General features: G+C 46.3%; 1 protein-coding gene across 1 annotated transcript; it reads left to right on the forward strand.

Moving 5' to 3' along the window:
- The first annotated feature begins 11852 nt into the window (after nucleotides 1-11852).
- On the forward strand, nucleotides 11853-13991 carry LOC133904146 (homeobox-leucine zipper protein HOX15-like). The gene is made up of 3 exons (XM_062345655.1): nucleotides 11853-12428; nucleotides 12584-12663; nucleotides 13167-13991. The coding sequence occupies exons 1-3, from the start codon at nucleotides 12063-12065 to the stop codon at nucleotides 13471-13473; spliced, it is 753 nt and encodes a 250-aa protein (XP_062201639.1). The 5' UTR covers nucleotides 11853-12062; the 3' UTR covers nucleotides 13474-13991.
- The last annotated feature ends 1617 nt before the right edge of the window (nucleotides 13992-15608 follow it).

The following is a 15608-nucleotide window of genomic DNA, read 5'->3' on the forward strand; positions in this document are numbered from 1 at the left end:
TCCCAGTGATGGGGTGGTAAATCCACCCATCATTGTGACCCGTTCATTAGTGACGGGTGGTAAATTAACCCATATATATGACCTGTCAATAATGATGTGTGTATATAAAATGGGCCCAAGAACCCTAGCCTTTGATTTTGCCTAAGTCCCGATGTCTAAGATCCCTCCTCGATGCCCGCAGCCCTCCTCCTCGTCGCTGCACCCCCCGCCCGCTCCTCCTCGCCTCCTCTCTCGACCGTCCCCGAGGCCGCCGTCGTCTCCCTGTCATCCCCATCCTCCTCCCCAATGCCATCTTCCCATGCGCCCTCGTCCCTGACTACCCCGACATCGAGGAGCCCACGCCGCTGTTGCCGAGGACCACCACCCCAATGCTGAGGAATCTGCCACCTCTTCCCCAGCGAGCACCCCGACACCGAGGATCCCACGCCACCATGCTCTGTGCTGCCATCGTCCACATCTGTTGATGTAGGCTTCGCACCGTCTCCTCCTCATTGACGCATGCCGCCATCGTTCTCATCCGTCAAGGTAGGCCTCCCGGCTCACTTATTGTAACCAATTATTTGTGTAAGGCCACATGTATGTGCTTACTTTCTTGCTTGAGCACTCTAGCTTGATTAATTTTTAGTGTTTAGTGTCAGATTGAAGGGTAGGAAGTTAACATTGTTTAGCAATCTAAGTGTCAGTTCTTGTATACTGGGTCGAGGTGAATATGGTTCATGCTTAAGCGTATTATGTTCTTAACTTCTTATGCTGCTAGTTTATATATGATCTTGTGGACCACAATGTTATTAGAATGTTTTTGCTTCAATACACATGCCGTTACCCATTTTTGCTTTGGTGATGACATTTAGGAAATTAAAATTAAATTTGTAAGAAGATCCCAAAAATAAATTTAGGTTGTGTAACCTATTACGTTGTCTTTCATTCGGGAGTATTTGATTATAAATATGACTTGATAACTCATCATATTTATAAGAAGATGCTCCCGAATTGTCCACGTATTTTGGACAGTTTGAGAATACATGGCTCGAGTAGTAGGGTCATATGCTCTTGTATGGTTCTAGAGAGAATTTTGGTGGCATCTCCCTATTGTTCTCTGGATGCACACCCTCTCGGCTCGTTGTTGAGACATGTATTTGGAGAACAGTAGGGAGGTGCTGCTGAAATTTTCTCTAGAACCGTACAAGAGCATAGAAACCTACTCGGACCACATATCCTCTAATGGAATTAGGACCTATCTTTGCCTATTACAAATTAGCTAGGATCCTTCGCTTTAGATAATAAATACATCATATTTTCATAAATTCATATATAAGTGAATATAGTTACTAATCCTGGATCAATTGTATCTGCATATTCGTATCTATTAGATGTCTGTCAACCAGTCTTCATCAGGATCCTCTAACGAAGCAAGCTCCCAGTCAGACATCTGCACAACTAGGTCCCAGTGGATCAATAGTACGAAGGCCAAGGGCACAAAAAAAGTGGCTGACGAACAAGATTACCATCACAGAAATTGATGATGACAGCATGCTTATGGAGAAGAAGGCCCTACATATGTTGTGGAAGCTCGCAGGCCTCAATACTAGGGAGAGGATGCCATTGACCCTTCTGAAGTTCGATGACCTCACAGTGGATCAAAATAACACCTTGTTCAATGATGGTGTCAATACGTTTCTGGAGTTACCCGAAAACATGAAGGCGAAGGCTTGCAGGGCTACTATGAAAATGATCACCAAACTTTAGAGAAGCCACAAGTGCAAGCTTGTGAACGAGGATATGGCAAAAGGGTTGGAGCCCTTCAGCAAGTACCCATATATTAAAAGAGAGGATTGGGAAGCTTTTGTGAGGTTAAAGAGCTCAGAGGCGTTCCAAACAAGAGTTCAACAAAGAAGCAGCTTCAGGTAAAGAATAAGCAGAATCACAACTTGGGCACAGGCGGGTACGTGGGGAAAAAGGATAAATGGCAGGCTGAGGATGCAAAGTTATCCAACAAAGGTCGCATGTATCCTTGGTTGCAATTTTCGGGACGATCACAATCGTATTTGTGAGAGAGCGGTTCGCTGTCAAACAATGGAGAAATGACCTTCAAATATAGCAAAACTGAGTCAGTTGCTGAAAAGGTGAAAGAAATAGCAGCCCACTCCTTCAAAGGTTCATTCACCAGGGTCAAGGAACATGATGTGCTCTCCACTGTGCTGGGAAACCCTGAGCACCCAAGTCGCGTTCGAGGCGTGTCCAGTTCCCAGGGTTGGAAGTTAGGCTTCCCCGAACACGTCGGGATGTATAAGAAGAGGAAGAGGTCGATCCTAATCGATGTGCAAGCATTGACCTAGTCAATCACGGAGAGCATTTATCAAGACATCCTGCGATGGTTTGCGGCACAAGGAGACATAATTCCTAGTGCACCAGAGGGTGATAGCCCCATTGCTAGACACAAGAGTAGTCAAGCCTCCAGGGAGGTTAAACAACCTATCTCACCATCTATGGGGCTCGATACTATAGACCTTCTCGATGGGCTCACGCTTTGCTTGCTGGTCATAAGACCTGGTGGTTACTATATTGAGGTTACAAAGGGTCAGGTGCATCTAGAGGTCCAGGTGTTACATACGGTCCCGATATGTCCTGGTTATGCTATGGTCTTCATGGATTTTGTACATACCAATACCATGGACACAGATTTGCCCCCCCCCCCCATGATGAGATCCAAAAACTGGGTCAAGCTCATTTTCAAAGGATCCAATGGAAGGGGGGACACCATGGTGCACACGGAACCATCTAGGAGCAATCCGCCTGGATGTTCAAGTGCACCGAGTTACCTACCCCAACCTCAGCCTTGAGATGCGCTAGTTGTGTCACCTTTGCCCACTCCGTCATCTCCAGTTAAGCAATATGATGGTAGCCCAGAGAAGAAGAAGAAGTCCAAGCTAGGGTCCAAGAAGCAGCTACCGAAGAAATCCAAGTCCTCCGGTAAGGACTCAATCGCTGAGAAGCACTAGATAGTAGCAGCTTGGACTCAAGACAACCCAAAATTTAAGCTTGGGAAGCCCTTGCTGCCAGCAGATCCACTTCGGATGACTAGAAAACCTTCTGTCCAATTGCATAATTACTACCTGCAAGGTTGTAGAGAGAAGAAGATTTCCATTGTCGTCTATAACCAAAATCATCACTTCTCCCAAGGGGACTACTACTTCCTCGTTGGCTTCAATGACTTATACGACTTGTTCAACCTTGATGACCTGGAAGTGGGGTTATTATGATGCTTTACATTGTAAAGTCTTTCAAACTAGACGTTCATTCATTATTACCACTAATTCTCCAATCTAACTAATTTCTTATCTATAGACACTTGATTCAAGGAAACGAGGAAGAAGGAGCCCTTCGCATTCCTTGACCCCCAAATTATGACAATTTCTTTGATGGAACAACAAAGGAAATTCGTTGTGGCAAATGTGGCTAATGTAATGTGCCACTTTTCGAAGAGGGACTACCTGATGAACGCTCACAACACGGGTGACCATTGGATCTTATTGGTCATTGCCTCCAAGTAGAATTTGGTCTGGTACCTCGATTCACTAAGGCCAGTAGTAGGACCTAACGGTGAACCAGGAGTACGTGACTATACTTTAGTCAAAAAAATCCTCGACGAGTAAGTTCTTCATGACTTAGGTTATATATTGAACTTTTCAAACTTACAACAAATGTTGACTCTGGATCCCTCTTCGCATGTAGGGCTTTTGATAGGTATATGCGTTGTTATCTAAAGTACGATCCGAAGAAGCCACGCATATTAACACATAAGACCGCCTTCATGGTAAGTGCCAGCATACATATTTGCAAACACTCTACTACTACCTTTTTTCTAAACTGATGGTTTTTATTCCTCTCCAGTGCCACCAACAACCACCGGGCAATGCCTGCAGCTTCTATATTGCACGTCACATGCTGCTAACCTTGGTAGCCAAGGATATGAAATCCCTAGATGTAAGATAATTCCATAGTCTTTTCATAACTGCTTCTATCATTACTAATATCCGATGATAAAATGATTTCGCTCACGCTAATTACATACTTTTTCCATAACTACTTTCATTCAGCAGGAATTCAGCTTACCGGAAAGCAACATCAAAGAGTCTGCACTCGCCAACATTCGAGGACAGATCACCACGTTCATAATGACCGAAGTCATCTCTTTGAAAAGCGAGTTCTATTGTAGGGACACGGTGTCTTGACTTATGTAATTTGTAGTTGTACTTTCGATTTATGTAATTTGTTGTTATCTTGATGTGGACTTGTGCCGTTGTACGTTTTGATTATGTATATGTGCATATCTCATGACTTGGTCCCTACAATGTGGGTACCTTGAAATGTATGGTGTGGCATGAATGTTTTGAGTGATTTCGATGTGGGTATCTGGATGTGTCTTGTTTGTTGGAGAAGACGGCTGCCAAATCCTAACATTGCTTCAGGATGCAGCCAGGAAATAGGTAAATCCCTTCGAGGGACGAGACCATTAGTGACGGGTGAAAACTTCACCCGTCACTACAGATAGCTTTCCAATCTCTCAGTGGAACTCGGTTATTAGTGACAGATGGTAAATAGACCCATCACTACTATCTGGATCATTAGTGATGGGTGGTAAATAGACCTGTCACTGGTGACTCGATCAATAGTCATGGATTATAGTTACAACCCGTTACTAATGACCGATGCCATGAGACGGGTTGGAAAGCTATGAGTCACTAGGACTCGATAATTAGTGATAGGTGGTAAATACACCCGTCACTAATAACCGAGTCTCTGAGACAGGTTGGAAAGCTATCCGTCACTGGGACTCGATCATTAGTGATAGGTGGTAAATACATCTATCATTAATGACGATCACACTGACGGGCAACATGCCTTCTTAGGCCATAGGAGACGCACTTTAGTGACAGAACTCAACTATGATCCGTCACTGATGACAGTTATTAGTGACGGGGACCTGTCACTAATGTTTCATCGTTAGTGATGCAATAAGAGTGATGGGTACTGTAACCGTCACTAATGATGGTTATCACCCATCGCAAATGTGTTGTTCTGTCATACCGATCTAATTAATTAAACATTGAAGCAAAACAAAATATATTAGCTTATGTTAAACAACAGCAAAAAATTTCTAAGCACCAATTATTTTACTTTGGTTTGATGCCATTCTTTTGAGCTCTTATCTAATATCCCTCCAGTTACATAAGATTGTCGCTTTAAATATTGACACGGTCACACGGTCACCAACACACTACTTTGATCACTAATTTTTAGTATAAACTATATGCAAAACACAACAAATGTGTACTATTGTGAAACTACTAATCAAGAAAAATGTATATATATTATTTTCAAGCATTCAATCGAAATATTAAAAAAAATTGATAGATAAAGTTTAAACATGTTAATCGCATGCAATTTAAAATATCATTCTTTTGTAACCAAAGGAGTATATATAAACCCAAAGTGAGTTTCACGGAGAAGCAGGGTTAGCCGAAACAAACCCCGAGCTTCAAAAAATAGGCACGATGGGGCCAGGATATTCGCTAACCATGATAATTATGTTTACTTTGTATCTAGTGCCTTCAATTGAAGTCAATGATTGAGTGTGTTGAAATTGCTTGCGTACGTGCTGGTACATTAAACAAGTTCAGAGACTATAGATACAAGAGCGCGGTCACTATTAAATAAATAATGGCCCAAGCAACTAGTAGTACTTTGCAAAGTAAGACACATTATTCTAATACTATTAATAAATTGTACAAATTATATATACATTAGTTGCATAGTAGACGCGTGACACATGGAGTTGTCGTTTTTAATTATGTGGCATTCAACGACAGCGGCGAATCTAGGAATGCTCTAGACCACATGATTTGTACTTTGAATGATTGCATCCATGCCAAACACTAAATTATGTGGATATCAAGAGCAAACATTGTGGTTAAGAGCTGGGCTTAATCATTATATTGCACAAGTTCAAATTGATTAAATCAAATTTATAATGTTTTTGAGGAAATTAAATAAAAATCCATGATAGTTACTATTGCTTGCTTAAAGGAACAAGTGGAACACACTCAATCATAATGTTGGTGGTTATTTCTTAACAATAATTAAGATCATCAACTGATATTAACATGGATACCTCTTCTCTTCATGGCTAGACACACCAAACACATCATTACCAAAAGTGAGGGGACACAACCAAATGCTCAAATGAAATGTTCTTCCAAAATCCCTAATTGTGCATCAACTTGCAGTACCATGGCAGTTCCCTGTGAGATCTTTCCATCACCTTTCTCGTATAGCTAAGGGAAGCAAATTTTATAGGACCTATCTAGAAAGACTCTTGTAAGACCTCATTTATACCATCTATCCCGTGATCCAATAGTTGTGTTAAAGATGAGAGAGAGAGAGAGAGTATGGACACATGTCATTATAGTGAAGAGGGTCTTTCGTGGGACCGGGTCGTATAGAATTTGCTTCCATAGCCAAGGCAATGAGGCCATCCTTCATTCATCACCATATATACCATCATGGCAAAGATCAGACAACATGATATTTGGGAAACATGATATTTTTCCCTGATTCCTATAGAAATTGAACTATTCTATTGCTCTATATTTGAAAATAATTAATTTTGTGACCAATAACATATGCAAATATATATATATATAAAAACTGACCACGGCTTTTATTTCAATGTTTAAAAATAAACCATCTGTGCTATCTCCAGCAGACCGGTGAAAAGTTATCTTTATTAATACGTAGGAGAGAGTAACTAATAATAACTTTTCTAAATGGATTTTGGAGAAGAGCCAACCTCACTCAACCATACCGATAATATTACTGACACGCACTGATTTGGGATTGTCGATTGATGAGATTGCAATTGTGACTTGTGACCTCCCATCATTAAAACGGTTGTTACAATATGAACTAACCACTACTGTCCCACATAAGATTGGCCTTTGTTAGTGGTCATTATTAAGGACCCTTGACGTTCCTGGCTCCGCCAGCCTACGCTGAGGATCACGGATCTCCAACTATCCTTCAGGTCTCCAGACTCCACGGCTCTCCGGAACCACTACCCTCCAAGGCCTAGGCAGGCTCTCTGGAGCTCCTATCCCCCAAAGCCTAGGTGGGCTCTCCGGAGCCCCTGTCCCTCGAAAGACAGGGCAGCCTCCACTACTACGAAATAGTCTAACACTGTCAGTTCCAAACTGGCTTTCACTATCGGTTTTAGAACCGGTAGTACGTAACAAGCAGTGATAGTCACATTGCTATCACTGTCGGCTGTTGCCCACCGGTATTGTTAGTATTTTCAGGAAAAAAATAATAAATGAGCTGGCTGCCCCCACCGCCTCCAGCATGCTCCGCCGCCGCCGTCGCGCTGGCTCGGTCTTGCTCCGGCCTGCACAAGAAACATGGTGGCACGAAGGCCACCACCACAGAACATGCCACTAATGTGACATGAAACTAATTCAACATCAAACTGATTCTACATCAAACTGATGAAATGATGTAATCACTTGTCGTTAATGCTGCAGATGCAAAGAGATTGTTGGTCGATTGATGCAAAAATGATCCATCTCATCATTTGCATTGTACAATGTAATGAAGAGAGAGATCTAGATACTACTAGTAGAGACCAATAAAAAAATTTAGAGATCCAAGCTCTAATCATCCAAACGTCCCATCTGCTCAACCCAAAACTCACTCCCACCAATGTAATCACAAAAGCGAAAGAGACGAGGGAGCTAGCTATCACAGGAGGAGAGAGACAACCAAAGAGAAGGCTGCAAGGGCGTTGGCAGAGGGTGGTAGGTAGGTGCCGTTGGCCATGGGCACGTCGACCCAGAGCTTCTGGCCCTTCCGACAGTGGCCCGACGCGCCGCTAGTGTAGTAGAAGCAGCCTGGCGTGGTGAGGTTGAAGATGGAGTTGCCATCATCAAGCTTGAGCATGGAGTCTGTAACATCCCAATTTTTTTTGCCAAATCAGTTTCAAAATTTGATTCAAACAAATCCTTTCAAATCAATTCAAACATTTTAAGTCTTTCCAAAAATCTCAAAATCCTTTCATCTCTCTTGGGCTCAATCCCTCTTCCAATCCATCAGCCGGCCCATTCCTTTTCTTCTTTCCCGGCCCGGCCGTCCCTCCCCCTGGGCCGCGCCATTTCTCTTCCTCTCCGGCCCGTCTTTCCCTCTCCCCCCCCCCTCCTGCGCAACCCCGGCCCAGCCCACTCGCGCGCCCTCCCCTCCTTCTTCTTCCCTGGGTCAGCACCGTGCACCGTCGTACGCACGCGCGCGCAGGCACGCATGGCCACCATACGTGCGCGTGGCTCCTCCCCTGCCGCCGGTATGCACCCACACCGCTGTGCAGTCCACTTACCCCTCTCTGCCCCAGCTTGTCCCATCCCATTGCATGAATGACGACCGAGCCTGGGGAAGCTGGACGCCGGACATCGCGTTGTCGACTGCGAGCCTCGGCCCCCCTTTCTCTCCTTCACACACCCGGCCTGCGCGTGCAGAGACTCACCCAGCCGCCGTGCTCTCGCCCGTGGTCACATTTAAGGCGCGTGTACTGAGCCGGCGAGCATGTCCTCGCTGAATTCCTGGTAGTATCCCCACCATCTGCAACGTAAAAGTCAGCAGGGTGCTGATCGACGGGGGCACAGGCCTGAACCTCCTCTCCAAGGAGGCCTTCGAGAAGCTGCAGGTACCCTCCGGGCGCCTAAAGCCATTGCTCCCCTTTTATGGGGTGACACCCGGGCACTCCCTGCCCCTCGGGCAGGTCGAGCTGCCCGTGACATTCGGGAGCCGGGACAACTTCCGGACGGAGAACGTCACCTTCGATGTCGTGGAGCTCCCCCTCCTCTACAACGCCATCTTCGGCTGCCCGGCGCTCGCTCGGTTCATGGTGGTCACCCACTACGCGTACCTCACGGTCAAGATGTCGGGCCCAGCGGACCCCATCTCCGTGTCCGCAGAGACCGGTAGCGTCGTCTCCTGCGCCGAGCAGTTATACTCGGCCTTGGTCTCAGCTCGAGCCGAGGTCGAAGGTCGTCTAGGGGGCCCGGGACCCTCTTCATCCAAATCCCGACTCGCTGCCGACACCTCCGTTCCTACGAAGGAGGTCGTGGTGGGCGAAGACGCTTCCCAGGTCGTCCGAATCGGCGGTGACCTGGGCGGCAAATAGGAAAGCGCGCTCGTCGCCTTCCTCCGAGCTAACATCGACGTGTTTGCATGGCAACCGTCCGATATGCCCGGGATCCCTAGGGAGGTGATCGAGCACCACCTGGCTGTGCGCCCGGACGCACGGCCGGTGAAGCAAAAAGTCCGGCGGCAGGCGCCCGAGTGCTAGGAGTTCATCCGGGAGCAAGTAAGTAAGCTCCTTGACGCCGGATTCATCCGAGAAGTCCTCCACCCCGAGTGGCTGGCAAATCCAGTCATCGTCCCGAAGGCCAACGGCAAGCTCCGCATGTGCGTCGACTACACCGACCTAAACAAGGCTTGCCCAAAAGATCATTTTCCTTTACCCCGCATAGATCAGATTGTAGATGCAACCGCAGGGTGCGATCTTTTATATTTTCTAGATGCAAACTCTGGTTATCACCAAATTCGCATGGCCATAGAGGATGAAGAAAAAACTTCTTTTATCACTCCGGTGGGGACTTATTGCTATGTATCGATGCCATTCGGTTTGCGCAATGCTGGGTCATCTTACAAGTGCGGTGTGCGTATTACCCTTGACTCACAAGTTGGCCGCAACGTCGAGGCCTACATCGACGATCTCGTGGTCAAATCCCGGGACCGCGCCACCCTGCTTGAAGATCTAGCCGAGACTTTTAATAGTCTTCGCACTACCCGCTTGAAGCTCAACCCTGAGAAGTGTGTTTTCGGGGTACCTGCAGGCAAGCTTCTCGGTTTCTTGGTCTCTAGCCGAGGAATCGAGTCCAACCCAGAGAAGATCCAGGCCATCGAGCAGATGCGACCCCCGGCTCACCTCAAGGAAGTTCAGCGCCTCGTCGGCTGCATGGTGGCCCTCGGGCGCTTCATCTCTAAGCTCGGGGAGTGAGGACTCCCCCTCTTCAAAATCCAGAAGAAGATCGGTCGCTTCGACTGGACGCCGGAGGCCGAGCAGGCCTTCAGTGACTTGAAGAAATACCTCACCTCACCGCCCATACTGGTGGCCCCCACCGAGGGCGAGCCACTACTGCTCTACGTCTCGGCCACTCCTCAGGTCGTGAGCATAGTACTGGTGGTGGAGCGCGATGAGTGCTCGGGGCAAGGTGCTGGGTCCCAGCTCTCAGCCACCCCCGGGCACTCCCCAGTCCTCGCGGCTCCCCCCGAGCAGGGGGTCGAGCCCGAACACTTGGCTCCCACGGACGGCGCGCTATTGGTGCAAAAAAATGTCTTTCACGAACAAGTGCGACGAGAGCCGCTTCTAGAGAGGAGAGTCAAGCTTGGAGCAGAAGTGGGGAAGAAGAAAAACCAAATGTGTTGTTGATATTGATAAGAAAAAGATCTCCCCCTTTGTCCTGATGGCCAAGCTAGGGTCTATATTTATAGTGCCTTCAGGGTGCAAGTATACAAGTTTGCCCTTACAGAGATAATGATACCAGCCATCGCTATACCACATGGATCTAGGGCTAGTTTGATCACCCAGCCAGCAGGGTCTAGGAAGAATACTTTTATCCTTACTTAAAAGATATTATCCACTATGGTAAATATAATTGTGCAAGTGGTCCTAAGGACGATGTACAAGGCTGGTCACCTATTACAGTGCTGCACTGTCCAGGGTGTCAGGCTAGCCACCACTTGCGCTGGGATGTCAGGATGACCTCCACTTGCATGGGTATTAAATGCCAGTTAATTCTTTGCTGGTGAATGACGTCTAATGGATCCCCTCTGGCTGATCTTTTGCCAAAGCCTGATGGCTCACCCTCCGGGCTCATGGGAGGCTACCCTGTCCTTCGAGGGATAGGGGCTCTAGAGAGCCCGCCTAGGCTTCGAGGGACAGGGGTTCCGGAGAGCCTGCCTAGGCCTCAGAGGGCAGGGGCTCCGGAGAGCCCCAGAGCCTGAAGGCCTGAAGGGCCTTCGAAGATCCATAATCCTCAGGCGTAGGCTCGCGGAGCCAGGGGCGTCGGGGGTCCTTAATGATGACCCCTAGCAACCTTTCAACTGGCCCAATTTTCAGAGTCCCATGTGGAAAGCAATTATATGGTGTGTAAAGAGGGCAAGGCTTTACCAAGAACAGAGGATATATGATGGAGCAATCTTGGCAGATGGTAGTTTTTGTTAGGAACTATGAGAAAAACAAAAGTTACTTTGGAGTCACCAAGCATACAAATGTGTGTCCAGTAAATGGGCACATAGGTGTGGTTGGGTGAGTGGAGGATGAGTGATGTTTGCACAATCACCACCAATATTCCTGGTATGAAAAAAGTATATGTTATTTTGCACTACTTAAATTATAAGCATCGGATAAATATTGAGTATGTTCTATTGTCAAAGGGAAAGGTTGTACTATAGTAGTGAAATTTTGGTTGTAAATCCCTGAAAATAAATAAACCAATCAATGTTCACACTATAATATGTAACCATGCCCAAGCAAGAGGTCGGAAAATGAAAAAGAGTGGCCGGGTACATGTATTAGGATAAGAGAAAAAGGGAGTGAAACTTCTAGCTAGAATATATGTAGACCCCTTGAATCCCTACCTTTTTCATTTTTGTCAACCTTTGCAAGTGTGAAGTGCATTATTGTGTTTGTGTTTGCTTGTTTTGGCTCATGTGGACTGCCTCCCTCCCTATATGTATGGGTGTCCATCCTCCCCTTCTCTCTCCCCCTCCCGCACTAGCTGATTCTCTCATCTTCCTCAACCGGCCTCTCTCTCTCTCTCTCCACAGACACGTACACATACACAAAAATACAGAAGAAGCTCGAGAGCACAAGCACACAGATCATAGGTGGTAAAGTTTTGCAAGAACTATTTCAAAAATCTCCCGGCCTCTAGACAAGAGCTTTAATTTGTATGGAGCAAGAAGAGGTCGGGCTAGCGCTGGGCCTCTCCCTCGGCTCCGGCCACCACCAACCCAAGGAACAGCCACCCTCTCCGTCGTGTGCACTGGAGCCGTCGCTGTCACTAAGCCTCCCAGCTGACGGTGGAGGCCTGACCATGCCGGTACCGGTGCGGCCACTGATAGCCGGCGTGAAATGGGAGGAGCTGCAGGCGGAGGAGGAGGACGAGGCCGTGGACAGGGCAGTTTACTCGGTGGTGTCGTCGGCAGCGGCAGCTGATGATGACGAAGGATGCAACAGCCGGAAGAAGCTGAGGCTGACCAAGGAGCAGTCAGCGATGCTGGAGGACCGCTTCAAAGAGCACAGTACCCTCAATCCTGTAAGTATTTCAAGCTAGTTGCACATATATAGCTTAGCTTCTTAATAACATGAATTAGCAAAGATAAAACATATTTATATTTTAGTATAATATTTTTTGTGCTTTCCGTATTTGTTTTGGCCAAAAGGATTTTAATTTCTGGTTCATCTGTGCAGAAGCTAAAGGTTGCTTTGGCCAAACAACTCAACCTGAGGCCAAGGCAAGTGGAGGTGTGGTTCCAAAACAGAAGAGCCAGGTTAGTTAGTCATATTCACCTCAAAATCCTTATCCATTTCCTCTTTCTTTCTTTCTTTCTTTTCTTTTCCATCATTCTTCTCGCAGATTTTAATATAAAGTAGCGATTCATAGACTCTTTGAAAAACAGAATCAATTAATCAAGCATTTTTTTTTAAAAAAAAAGAGAGAGCTAAATTTCCCTCGTATTAACATCACCACACCCTATTCCTTGTCATGCAAAATCAAGTGCTGTTTTTTCCTCTTTCGTGTCCTTCAACTCTTTAGACAATTAACAAATCTCTAAATTATATGCACATCGATAGATAGCCAAGCAGCCTTGCAAAAAATATATAGTTTGCTTCTCAGAGTAGCCAGCAAAAAAGCTATTTATAATAATAAGGAAGCAGGAGCCACAACTAACAGAAACATTTATCCGCTAATTAAACTAAACTATCGAACAACAAATTAAGCAGAACATGCAAATAGCCAAATGCATGGGAGGTAATGCATGGATGGTTGCAGGACCAAGTTGAAGCAGACAGAGGTGGACTACGAGCTTCTCAAGCGCTGCTGCGAGACGTTAACCGAGGAGAACCGCCGCCTCCACCGCGAGCTCCAACAGCTCCGCGCCCTCAACCACGCCCGCCCCGCCGCCTTTTTCACGCCCGCCGCCGCCGCGCTCTCCATCTGCCCCTCCTGTGAGCGTCTCGCCGGAGCACCTGCCACCACTGCAGCAGACCACCGGCCCAAGGCGGCCTTGTTCAGCCCTTTTCACCAAGTCTGCTGCCTGCTGAATGCTGATCCATCCATCCACTCAAGATCTAGTTAATAGCAAATTATTCGATGATTGTATATATGTATATACATATATTTCTAGCTAGCTAGCGATCCTATATATCTCTGTATCGATCATTAGTCGTCATGTAATAGTATAGTAGTTGATCGATTGCCTAGATCATATTAATTCCTCCCCTCTCCTTAATTGGTTAGCTTTGTTTTTTCACAAGCTAATTGATTATATAGAGTGTAACGGTTACACAATAGAAATTTCCGTGAGGAGGATGGAGCACCACGCATGCATGTAGGAAAAAGAAAGAAAGGTCTTGTTTGGTGTTGCTGCTGCTATAGTTAGTATAGCGACTGCTGTTGTTGGTGTAGCTAGCTAGCTTTAGTAGTTGTTATTGATGGATTTTATTGATTGTCAGTCAGGGAAGTATCATAGGTTAGATGATGAGAGGACATGCCACCCCACACATCCAGTTTTTTTGGACGTGGATTCATGTATGTATGCCGCATATGATGTATTTGTTTCACCAATTATATAATATATTGATTTGTTTCCGTAAATAGATTCGTGCTTTTGTGCGAATATGAATTTGTGTATAAGACAGTTGACCAATTGTCCCCTTTTAGTTTGCTAATTAAATGCATATATGTTAGAAAGAAAGAAATCGATTACTATGGATTATTTTTGGAAAAAAAAACAATAGAAGTTATTTATGAAAAATATTCTGTCACCAATCTGAAGAAAAATAATATATTTTAGTTTCTGAATTGGGGAACAATATATAAACTTGCTTTGGAACAATTAGTACAGCATGTTTGGTTAGACAATGCCTTACGTGTAACAACTTGGCTCCTCTGCAACAGATATCCAGATCCCTCTAATTATAAGGAGAGGATCGGAGCACACAGATTATGTGAGCAAAGGCATGAAGTAGTCGTGATACACCGAAGGAGCTAGGTTGGGCATGCAGGGGACACAGATAAGCAATGATCTTTCTGTTGAAACACACACCATCCGGACTCCTGCCTCCCAATCTCTTGGCAATATCTCGATGAGTCCGTCACCTACAAGCGATGGCATCACGAATCTTCTATGCCAGTCATGCACGTCTGTTTGAGTCACTACTCTCTCTGTTTCAAAACATAGGCTACTAAGGCGACATGTATTTTAAAGTGATCATAGTAGGTTGCATAGTCACAAGAGTCAGGTTCGATGTCGTGATTCATGACCCCAATTCGAACGACCCGATCGAGGGCCGGGATCAACTTTGGGATGTCGCCGAGACACCCCAGGGATACCGCCTGGAGAGGAGGGGAAGGGAGGATTGAACTAACCTAGCGCCGCCACGGATCTGCATCGTCGCTGCCGCAGATCTGCATTGTCACTGCCATTGTTGCCGGACTTCACGCTGGTTCTCCTATTGCTAGGCCAACATCATCGCGTGTTGTCTTCGCGATGCTCGTCGCGCACCGTCTTTGTTCCGCTAGTCGCACTGCCCCAACTTTGTGCTACCTGGTTTGCCATTGTGCTCCCCCACCCATCGTTTATCATCCATCGCACCGTCGCTTAGATCCACCTATCATTGCTCGGGTCCGCTCAGATCTGAGGGTAAGGAAGACGGGGCTAGAGGAAGATGACGAGGGGGGTGGAGTGAACTTGGATGGAGGGCGTCCGGGTTCCAAGGTGGCGGTTGGATGGGACATGGAGGCCATATAGAAAGGTGGGTGGCGTGGCGTGTCATGATCCAAACCATGCGCAATGACTTGCTCGTGGTGCAGGGATGGGAAAATTGTCCTGCTATGGCAAAGAACAGGAGGTAGTGGGCTCTTGGGGCTTTGGTTTGGCTAATGGGCTGACCATCTGGGCCTATATATGTCCTCATTAGGATTACTCTTGGATTTCTTAGGGTCGCAACCCTCAACCTCAAGCTTCGTCCCAGGATTATCAGCTCAAAATTATTGGGGTCACGTACCGCATCATGAATTGTCATCCCAGAGAAGTATACCCCCTTTGGTGTTGACCCGCCACTACTGCAGAAACCCTCATCAGTGTCGGTTCAAAATCGCTATCAATGAACCGACACTGATGAATTGGCACGGATAGTCACTGACCATCAGTATCGAGTTTGGAACCGACACTAAAAAACACTATCAGTGCCTATTCGTGGATCCAACCAG

Source organism: Phragmites australis, chromosome 21, assembly GCF_958298935.1.
Source record: "Phragmites australis chromosome 21, lpPhrAust1.1, whole genome shotgun sequence".
NCBI lineage: Eukaryota > Viridiplantae > Streptophyta > Magnoliopsida > Poales > Poaceae > Phragmites > Phragmites australis.